This window comes from Lactuca sativa, chromosome 1 (assembly GCF_002870075.4).
Source record: "Lactuca sativa cultivar Salinas chromosome 1, Lsat_Salinas_v11, whole genome shotgun sequence".
In the NCBI taxonomy this organism is placed as follows: Eukaryota; Viridiplantae; Streptophyta; class Magnoliopsida; order Asterales; family Asteraceae; genus Lactuca; species Lactuca sativa.
This window is the reverse complement of record NC_056623.2, coordinates 235,611,815-235,623,636: the sequence shown is the minus strand read 5'-3', so window position 1 is coordinate 235,623,636 and position 11,822 is coordinate 235,611,815. Positions and strand designations below refer to the sequence as shown.

At 37.6% G+C, this 11,822-nt stretch overlaps 1 protein-coding gene across 1 annotated transcript; it reads right to left on the bottom strand.

The window, feature by feature from the left end:
* Positions 1-4,375: 4,375 nt before the first annotated feature.
* LOC111896265 (UPF0051 protein ABCI8, chloroplastic) lies at positions 4,376-6,813 on the bottom strand. Its single transcript, XM_023892271.3, has 2 exons — positions 5,261-6,813; positions 4,376-4,792 (listed from the first exon to the last, which is right to left on the bottom strand). Exons 1-2 carry the CDS (start codon positions 6,698-6,700, stop codon positions 4,574-4,576), a joined length of 1,659 nt encoding a protein of 552 aa, XP_023748039.1. The 5' UTR covers positions 6,701-6,813; the 3' UTR covers positions 4,376-4,573.
* Positions 6,814-11,822: the final 5,009 nt, after the last annotated feature.

Genomic DNA, 11,822 nt, shown 5'->3' with positions numbered 1-11,822 from the left:
TCACCCTTAACTCACTACTTGGGACGATAGAACTGACTCGCGATCCGACTCGCCGAGTCCAAGAACAACTCGCCGAGTCCCCACGAGCAGATCTCCTACTCGCTTCTAAATCCTCACCAGAGCATCCTTTATGAGGATTTGGGTTTCTGGGACTATTGCTACACGTTAAATTGCTAATTCTACGTGCAGATACGAAGGGTTGGACCTTCAACACCTAAACCCCTCTTTACTCAGTAACAGTTCATATGACTCGTCGAGTTCCAGGCAATCTTCATAGGACTCGCCGAGTTGTTCATCCAACTCACCGAGTCTAAGACAATCTTCATAGAACTCGCCGAGTCCCTTCAACCTATTTCCCATACAGATCAAATCTGAGACATGCAACGCTTCCAAACCATAGATCTATGTTCCTAGGGCATGCTTATCATGTAAAGTTGCAAACTTTACGTGCATGCATGGCACTATAAGCTCCAAAAGGCAAATCCAAGCTCTTTATGAGGTCATACACTCAGTAGGGACCTCAATCACTTCAACCATTATTTTTTTTTTAAATTTGATTTATTATGTAATTTTTTAGACATTTCTATTAATATTTCCAATAACACAAAATATTAAATAATAAATGAGATTGGTAAGATTACGATCATGCCCTTAATGCATTACTTTTGATCTAACGCTCCACTTTTAGTTCTCGGGTTCTCGAAAAACTATGAGTTCTCAATCGATCTCACCCCTATATATATATATATATATATATATATATATATATATATATATATATATATATATATATATATATATATATATATATATATATATATGACAAAAGTGCAAAAATGGTCCCTGTGGTATGTATTTTTTTGGGGTTTTAGTCAAAACTACGACTTTTTTGGATTGGTGGTCCTTTTGAGCTAGTTTCGTTGCATTTTTGGTCCCTCAGAGAACTGAAAAGACTAAAATGCCCTTCTGATACATTTTTTTTTATGGTTTTTGCTATTTAATTTAAAGTTTTATTAATAAAAATTATGGGGCCCACCTCTCTCTCTCTCTCTCTCTATCTCTCTCCAGCCAAAGCGACAATGATTCCTCCTCCTTCAACCACTGCCACCACCCATTGCAGCTGCTTTGCTCCACTAGATTCGTGACAGCCGGTGACGGAGATTCGACCAACAAAGGAGCGACGGTCTCGACGGACCCCTCCCCTTTCTTCACGATCTGCCTCACACAACCACCCCAATCAACCCCATGCCCCCACTATCACCATGGATCGAAGGCAATAGCCTCGTCAGAAGCTTGCAGTTGAGAGAAGACACATCGGAAAACCAGTTGTCCCCTTTCCCTCTTGGCATTTCAGAATCAAAAATCATTGTCTCCATCCACCACCTGCTGTGTTGCCTCCGATTTGCTCCACCTTCTCCCTCCCTTTGTGTTTTCTTCTAATCGGACAAGGAAGTAACCACCAAGAAACCTCTCCATCTCCTTCAGTCGATCTTCGCAGTCCTTTCCATTTGATTCGTCGAGCACCACCACAGAACCATGATCCTTTCCCTTTTTGTGTTTACTACAAATCGATCTAGAAGAGATAGAAGACGCCGGCAACAGCCATCTACCGACGCCCCTACATGCGATTTACTCGATCATCGCTGGAATCTGGTGGCTGCCTCTCTCCCCTCCTCACGATTGATTTAATACCACCGAGCAACCACCCTTTTTCTTCCTTCGACTGTGTTTTCTTCCCGATTGATTGAAGAAGACGTGTAATCCCTCTTTTTGTACAATTGGTGGTGTTGGCAAAACAAGTCCCTACATTTAGTTATGCAGCCATCCATGAACAATGTGTATGTTTGCTCAACAGATATAAGATTGGGGAAGATGAAGAAGTAGGTAGGGGTTTGATTTTATTGAGAGAGAGAAAGAGAGAGAGAGAGAGGTGGGCCCAGTTTTATATTTAATAATAATAATAATTTTAAAAAGTGAAAGAAAAATGAAAATAAAATTCATTAAGGGTATAATAGTCTTTTTAGTTTGGACAGGGACCAAAACTGCATGTAAACTAGCTCAAAAGGACCACCATTCCAAAAAAGTCAGTGGTTTGGACTAAAACCCCCAAAAAATACATACCACAGGGACCATTTTTGCAATTTTGTCCATAACATATTTCTTTCATCTCATATATTATTAAGACAAAATTGCAAGTTTGGTCCCTATGGTATGTCAAAAATTGGATGTTTGGTACAAAATGTTTTGGAGTTGCACCACTAGTCCAAAAAGTGAATTGTATTGCAGGTTTGGTCCAAATGTTTTTGGAAAAACTTAAAATGACTGATTTACCCTTCATATTTTGTTTTCTTATTTTTCTTTTACTGCATAAATTAAAAAAAAAAAAAGACAAAAAGAAAATATCACCCACCCATACATACACGCACTCTCTCTCCCCCCATCTCACCATCTCTCTCTCTCTCTCTCTCACACACACACACACACCAAGAAGAAATTTATCAAGCTACACCCTCTTTCCTTAACCTTTTTCCAGTTACCCAGATGCTCAAACTCATCAATATTGTTTTCAAACCCAACCCACATGGATCAAAACTTGTATGATCTGTTACTTCCATCAAACCTCCATCTGCAACCTCTGCTCTTCAGAAAATTGCTTCATTCTCTACACACATTGAAAATTTGAAAAACATACACTCACACACAGTGAAGAACAATGTAAACCCATTTGAAATTAGAATCCTTATGTTGGATGGTTTTCCCTCAACTGGTGTGCTTCACGAACCAAATTCCATTCTTATCCCTCTGAATCCCTCTGTTTCGACTAAGGAATTAAAAATAGAGAGCTTAGATTTGGATCTGAAACATATGATGAGTTTTTTCAAAAGCTATCGATTTTGGAAAAATGGAGGAGGCGATTTTCTGGGTTTGTTCAAGAACTATCGATTTCTGAAAATCCCAGCTGGATGATCAATCAAAACTTCCCCATTTTCACTGGATGGATCAAAACTTCAACCAAAAAATCAATGAAAAGAAAAATCTAATTAATTTTTTCTATAGAAATACCCTCAAAAACCTAGATCTCATTCTAGCTGGACATTTCTGGTGTTTTTTACATCCATAGAGATGAGACGCGCAGATCATCCTTCAGTCGGTGAAATCGAGCAACCAATGACATCGGCCAAGAGGTTTCCGACAAGAACAGAAGGGGTTTCGACGGTGGTGGTGTTTTTTCTGATAAATGCTTACTTTTCAGATCTATCCTTCGCCAAAAAAAGATAAAACCCATATCTCGAAGTATCGAATCATTCATTATACTTCTCTGTTGGATTTTGATATGTTTGGTGTGAAAAAGGTGAGATTAATGGTGGTGGTGCGCTCCTGAAAGTGGTTTTTTATGTGTTGAGAGAGAGAGAGAGAGAGAGAGAGAGAGAGAGAGAGAGAGAGAGAGAGAGAGAGAGAGAGAGAGAGAGAGAGAGAGAGAGAGAGTGGTATTTTCTTTTTGTCTTTTTTTTAATTTATGCAATAAAAGAAAAATAAGAAAACAAAGCGTGAAGGGTAAATCAGTCATTTTAAGTTTTTCCAAAAACATTTGGACCAAACCTGCAATACAATTCACTTTTTGGACTAGTGGTGCAACTCCAAAACATTTTGTACCAAACATCCAATTTTTGACATACCACGAGGACCAAATTTGCAATTTTGTCTATTATTAATTTTTTCGGTATTAATTTTTTTTTTTTTTTTTTTTTTCATGATGAGAATTTATTTGATTTGATTTTCATTTTTTAGTAAGACGATATATGTAAAAAAGATCCATTCAATTATCTAGATAACATTGGTACCGTTTTTAAATTACTTTGTTGTAAGAGATACATTAAAGCAAGATTATGGAATACCAAGTCAATAACACAACATAGGTAGTTTTTATCCTTTAGAGTGTGTGTGTGTATATATATATATATATATATATATATATATATATATATATATATATATATATATATATATATATATATATATATATATATATATATATATATATATATATATAATAGCAACCTACTTTCAGTTATCTACCTAGTAAAGCATGATAATTTCATTTTCTTTTATTATCGCATTATACTAATATTTTTTTTTTCTTATTAAGACACCATACTTTGAAAACACTACCCAATCATAACATCTTCGTTATTAGGGACATTATACCTTGACAAATCTATCAAATTATAGCAATCAAAATTGCTTTGTGTTTGGAAGACATTGCCATAATTTGATAAAATTTTCAAAATACAATGTTCTAACAGGAAAAAATGAAAGTACGATGCTATAATAAACAAATCAATAAAAGTGCATTACTATTTCTTGCATGTAACCCTTCCGGAAAAAAAACGACTACCCATATATGAAAAACAATCTGTGAATGTGGAATGTATGCTTATATGGATGACATTACATGTATACACAACCCGATTCATTTACACATCATGACAAGTGAAACAAACACCCTTACTTATCCAACAGAAGATGAAAAACTGAAAGCTTTTTCCATGATTGTGTGTGTGTGTGTGTGTGTTTAACCAACTGAGTTTTCAAGCTTTATGCTCATCAACTGATTGACTTCAGCACCAAATTCATCTGGAAGCTCATTGAAAACATCCCTACAAAACCCAGAAATCATTGCAGCCATGGCACGTTCATAGTCAATCCCTCTTTGCTGAAAATAAAAGAGTTGGTCTTCTCCAATTTTCGAAGTGCTTGCTTCATGTTCTATTCGTGCAGATGGATTTTTCGCCTGTTTAAAGTGTTTACACACAAAAACATCAACAATAATATCATTATGTACGTATAATTACAATATTTGCTTAGGTGCTGTTTTTTCTTTTCGTTAACTTAATGGACAAAATTGCTTTGTATTTGAATTTCATTGCTATATTTGGCAGATTCTTCACTGTAGAAACCTGTAAGCAAGCAATGAAAGTAACATCCCATAGTATAAAGTATAAACAAACGAGAAATGCAAGAAATAGAAACATACTTCCATTTGTGTATTATAGAATCTTGCTTCATGTCTTTCTACTACAACATTGTACTTTAAATGTCCTTATTAAGTCATATTATAGTTTGAAAAATCCCCTAAATCATAATGTTGTACATTCATTTTTCCCACTTATTATGACATTACACTTTGAAAAATCTACCTATTTATAGCTTTGTATATGTATTTATAACATTACCCAAAAACTAAAAACAAGATGCATACCTGGATGTAAGGGTAAGTGTTAGCAGCAGCTTTATCACCAATAAGCATAGAATCACATTGAGAAGAATTCCTTGCATTATCAGCTCTTGATTGAACCTGAACAAGTCCCCTATAACAATTCCTTGAATTTCCAGCTGAAATCCCCTTTGAAATAATCCGACTTTTTGTATTCTTCCCCTTATGAATCATCTTTGTACCCGTATCCGCCTGTTGCATATTATTAGTCAAAGCAACCGAATAAAACTCACCCACAGAATCATCACCTTCCAAAACAACACTCGGGTATTTCCATGTAATTGCAGACCCGGTCTCCACTTGGGTCCAAGAGATCTTGGATTTTCGACCCGCACAAAGGCCACGTTTTGTCACAAAGTTAAAGATCCCGCCCCGCCCGTTTTCATCACCCGCATACCAGTTTTGAACTGTGGAGTATTTGATTTCAGCTTCTTCGTTACAATGGAGTTCAACAACAGCTGCATGGAGCTGATTCGTGTCATAAGAAGGAGCAGTGCAACCTTCTAGATACTCAACAAAGCTTCGATCATCTGCTATGATAAGAGTTCGTTCAAATTGACCGGTTTCCATGGCGTTTATACGGAAATAAGTTGAGATTTGCATCGGGCATTTGGTGTCTTTAGGGATGTATACGAAGGATCCGTCACTAAATACAGCTGAATTCAAAGCAGCGTAGAAGTTATCATCTGAGGAAACGACTTTTCCTAGATATTTTTTGACTTTGTCCGGGTGGTCTTTAATGGCTTCGGAAATTGAACAAAAGATTACCCCGGATTTCTCTAATGTTTTTCTATGAGTTGTGGCGATTGAAACGCTGTCGAGAACAGCATCCACAGCGACGTTTGCTAGACGGTTCTTTTCGCTTAGAGGGATACCCAATTTGTCGAAGTACTTGAGGAGTTCTGGGTCGGCTTCATCGAGGCTATTCAAAGTTGGTTTCTTTTTGGGTTCTGAATAGTAACACAGGTTTTGGAAATCGATTTTGGGGTAATCGTTATCGGACCATTTTGGCTCCGTCATTTGAAGGAATTTATGATAAGAATTCAATCTAAACTCAAGCATCCAATCAGGTTCGTTTTTCCTTGATGAAATTAGCCTGATTGTTTCTTCGGAAAGCCCTTTAGGGATCGTGAACGAATCAATTTCTTGACTGAATCCCCATTTGTAATCTCTTTTAAGAAATTTCTGAAGTGGGTCGTCATCGACTGAAGATGAATTTGAAGAATTACCTTCAGCGACTGTCTCTGATTGGATTGTTTTTGCATCAGCTCTGAGCTTCAAGAACCTGGAATTGTGGGACTTTGACTTCGGTGTTTTACAAGAAATTTCGGTTTTTGAAGATGATCCTTTTGAGATTTTAGGGGTTTCTGAGATGGGTTGTGGAGAAAAGGTTGAAAAGACTCCATTTGTGACGAGAGAAGCCATTGATATGGTCGAATTACCAGAAGATGCCTGATGAAAACCTAGAAGAGTCGAGAGAGTCGATGATATGGTTTTTATGTGGTGTGTGGAAGGCTTGAATTCAGCATATTCGTATGTCAACCACGAGCCCTCATATACTTCCTAAATTTTGGGATTCATATTCATTTATTCATTGTGTTAAAGCCCTCAAAGATATCGTCTTGATACACAATTCCTCCCCAAGTAGTGAATGTTAAAGATTTAGTCCTTCTATTTTGTTGAGTTTCAATCAATGTTTTAAAAACCGGTTTTTTAGTTGAACCGGTATGGTGACCGGTTTCCGGTTTAACCGGTTCGACCGCCGGGTGAACCGGTTTCTACATTTTTCATGTATTTTTCTATTTTCCAAAACATACATACATATAAGAATTATGAATTTGATGTTTACAAGTTCAAACATTAAAAATACACATAAAAATAAATTGTAGATGAATTCAAATACATTAAAATAACACATAACCATAAGTTTTAGTGTTTTACATCAATCCATATACGTCAAAAAGAAAATAAAGTATAATACCGAAACGAAATATAGTTTTTGATGAATACAAACACATCAAAAAAATTTATAACATTTACCATATGTTTTTATTTAGACTAAATAGATTTGAAAAAAAATCACCAAAGTTTATTATGGAAATGGTTCTTTTTCATGTGTTTTTATTCGGTTGAACGGTTTATTTTGATCGGTTAAACCGTTTTTTTTCTAAAAACCGGTCGGTTCAATCCGGTTTAGAAATCAATGTAAAACCGGTGATAGTTGAACCGCTCCCTCTTCCGGTTCCCGGTCCAACCGATTCAATCGGCCGGTTCAAATCGGTTTTTAAAACATTGGTTTCAGTAACAAAAGGTTTAAAAAAACTTTAGAACTACAGATCTAATATTTTCCTAATTATATTTATGTCCTAGACGGAGACTTGAACCATCATCAACCACAAAGATAGATGGTAATACTTGATAGGGCTAGCCTATAAATCATTTGGTGATAGAACGTTTAAATACATGATAAGTTGTTTCAACTCTCAATATAGCTTGTAAAAGAATCATTAGCCGTATAACTTTTCCTTCATATTCTTTTTCTCTTGTTGACATAAATGTTTTTAAAAAGTATTTAAGAAAAACATGACACATTTGAAAAAAAAATGAAGATAATTAAATAAGAACAAATTTATAAAAGGTTATGAATTTAACTAAGAGTGTTTCTTGATTTCTTCGTAAAGTCGCTGTTCCAACGTTAAATCAAGACATGTCCATATATAACATATTAAAAAGTCACCATTCCAACGTTAAATCAAAAGACATGTTCATATATAACATATTAAATTAAGTACTTTAGTATTTGTTGTTTGCCAGAGAAAAAAAGTAGTTTATTGTCATTCCTTAATACCATTGTAACATCTTAATTTTTTCAAACTTTTTAAAATGCTATGGTTATAAAAATCATTGCGGGTGTTAAGTCACATTTGATAAAAACCAGTCTTACAAAAACATTTATAATTAAAATCATGGTTGTTACTCTTGAGCACCATACAACCATAACAAGCAAATACGAATTACATCAATACATGGAACTTAAAAAAGTTTCACTCCATTCTCTATCACATTACTTCTAACTTCCATTTATCATCTTTCTCCTTGGATATAACATGAAATACTATAACATTCAAGTTTTGGGTAAGTTTCTCTTTTAGTCATTGATGCTAATTTGTTATCAATTTGGGTCCATTGCTAGTACGCGGGGCGTACTCTATGAGTATATTTAGCGTACTAGCCTTCTGATGGTCACGGATTCCACCCACGTACGCGAGGCGTACGTGGAGTACACATGACGTACGCAGGGCTGGGACAAACCCTAATTTTTAGGGTTTGTGCCATATTTAAACGACTTAAGCTCATTTCTTGGACATTTTAGACCAACCTCCACCTCCCCTTGCCCTGAAATCGAAACCCTAGAGTGATTTGTTGAGTTTTGAGCTTGAAAGAGTTTTTTTGGTGGTTTGTGAAGGAGAAGAAGAAGAAGAACACTTGTAGGAGTGCCTTGAGCTTGTAGATATAGGGTTAGCTTCTTATTTGCAAGCTTTTGAGGTAAAAAGCTCACACCTTGATGATCATATATTGTAACGCCGCCCCGTCCATGGTACGTATTTCAAATGAATAATTCTTTTTATTTTAGAAGCTACTCGACGAGTCAGTAGCCCTAACTCGTCGAGTAGATGCGGGTCAGCACATGGATTTAGCGGGGCGACTCGACGAGTCTGAAATTCCCTGCTCAGCGAGTCTGCCAGGCTGGAGAAAACCCTAGTTTTTAGGGTTTGCACCCTATTTAATCAACTTTTAGCGCCCCATACCAGCCTCCATCACCCCTGAGAGACTAAATCCCGAAACCCTAGGCCCCATAAGTGATTGTGAGTGATTCTTACCATTTGAAGTGATTTTTGGTGCATTTTGAAGTAAGAAGAGGAAGGAGAAGATATAAGACTCAAGGAAGAAGAAGTAGATCCACAACCTACTCCTCTTTTGGCATTCTTTCTGGTAGTCAAGCTCTCATTTTGATTCTTGTACTCCTAGATCTATTTTGTCCCCAATTATGAAGGTTTTGGCCCAAAAACCTTAAATTCCTGGATTGTAGGACATCTTGATGCTTCATATCTTAGATCTAGACATTTTTGGACTTCAGGAGCCCTAAGAGATTACCTTTAGGCAGCCATAGTTTCATGTTGAGCAAATACCTCCATTATTAGCTTTGTTATTGTGTTATAGCTTCATTACTTTATGCATGCACGTAAAGTTAGCAACTTTACGTGTAAAACCAGCCTCAGGAGTCCAGATCCAAGAGTTGGAGGCATCAGAATGGTTTAGGATGGTATGAATGGTTATGTTATAAAGAAGACTTGGCGAGTCGTTCATGGACTCGGCGAGTCGGGTCGCGGACCTTAGTGCCCTGATAAGTGAGTTGCGAGTTGAATTAGTGAGTAAAGGAGGTAACTCAGTGGGTTGGCCAGGAGTAGGAATCGAAGGTTTAGGAACTCGACGAGTCATGGGAATGACTCGGCGAGTCAAGTCGTGAGAAGTAAGGATTTCGAGTTATAGGACTCGACAAGTCAATGTACTGACTCGGGGAGTAGAGTTGACCTGGAACTTTGACCTTGACCAGGGGGTAAATTGGTCATTTACCCCATGAGGAGTTATCAGCTTTTGACTAAGTGTCTTTATGGAAATTATAGCCGGAGAGTGATCGGAGCAGCAGACAGAGATTTCTCACCGAGAGTTACAACAGTCAAACACACGATGTGAGTTTCTTTCCAATAGGAACAGGTCTACGGCTACAATGCTGGCCAGTTTAGATGATAGTAGTTCTGGACTATGGTCCGATGTTGGGGTGGTCCCGAGAAGTAGTTATGTATGCTTGAGGTCTTCGTGATTCATGCATGTTTGTGTTATGTGTTGCATGTTTCGGACTCCGATCCGATGTCGGGCAAGCCCGATGCAATATTTGTGATTATGATATATGTTTATGCTATGTTCAGTCTATTCCGGACTACGGTCCGATGCAGTGGGTGGGGCCCAAGTTATTTCGGATTTCGGTCTGATGCCGGGCGGGGCCCAAGTTATTCCGGATTTTGGTCTGATGCCAGGCGGGGCCCAAGTTATGCCAGACTTCGGTCTGATGCCGGACAGGACCCGATGCAGTGGGCAAGGCCCAATATGTGCTTTATGTGTTAGTATTAGTATGTGGTAGTTTGGGGGGAGCTCACTAAGCTTCGTGCTTACAGTTTCAGTTTTGGTTTCATGTACTTCAGCTAGCAAAGGGAAGGGCTCAGGATGATGGCATGGCACACACCATAGTTTTTTTTTTAGCCTGGGAGCGTTTGAGACTCTGATATTTTTCTTACTTTGTTGATACATATTTGAGTTTGAGATTTTGAGATACGTCATATTTGGTCTTTTATTTGATTACGAGTGTTTACTGTTTCTTGATATGATTTCAAAAGAAATTTTTGGGTTGTATTTTTGGGTCGTTTCATATATGTTAGATCTAGTTTATGGTGTATTCTGTGCACTTTTGAGTCTTTTGTGTTAAATGTGAGCTTTTGATCAACTCCAGAAGCAATGGATGCTAGAGCTTAGCTCTATTCAGTCCCTATGTTCATAAAAATGTCGAATTTATGGAGTATTTTGATCCATGAATGTATTAAGACCTCGGTTAAGCTTTTTTTGAGCTTTTGAGTCCCATAAAGCCATGCATGAGTATAAACTTGCTAACTTTACGTGATAAGTTCCCTTTTATGACAAGATCTGAGAGTTTGGCTTGAGCTCTCAGCCAATTAAGTGCTTAATGGAGTAGGTTGGCAAACTGGGGAGTATGTTGGGCGTACCTAGCTGGTACGCTGCACGTGCTAGCCCCAGATGGAGTATGTTAAGCGTACGAGCTGAGTACGCCTCGCATACTCAGTAGATGGGCTTTTGGGCTTAACATCCTTGGTATTGGGCCATAGTTAGGTTTGTAAGTTTGGGTCTGGTTGGGGCATTATACCTCTGTTTTAGGCTTGGAGCTAGCGTGTTGGGCTTTCTTGGATATTAGGCCCATGATGAGTTTTGGGCCCAATTTGGAAGATTGGGCCATAAATTGGACCTTAGGATATAGGTCTTTTGAATAGTTGAGTTGGGCCTTAGCTTTGGGCCAAGTTAGATAAAGAGTAAAATGGTCTTTTACCCTAGTTATGGGCCAAATAGCTTAGACTTTTGGTTATGGGTCAGAATCCGATTAATAGTTAGATGTTATTCATTTTGATAGCACGGGGATTTTCCGGGCCAACAGTCGGAGATTCATTCGAGTGCTTCATCAGCTAGAGGTGAGTCTCCTCACTGTGTTTAGCAGGTCGAAGGCACCAATGTCGAACCATGGTTTATTATGTTAGGGTGCTAGATGTATGTGTGACTCTTGCATGTGTTATGTGCTTGTATGTTTACTGGGCAAGGCCCAATGACAGGTGGGGCCCAATGACTATCATGTATGCTATTATCTTTGTAATTATCACATGTGTTTATATGATTATATGTTTATATGTTATATGTATACCAGGCG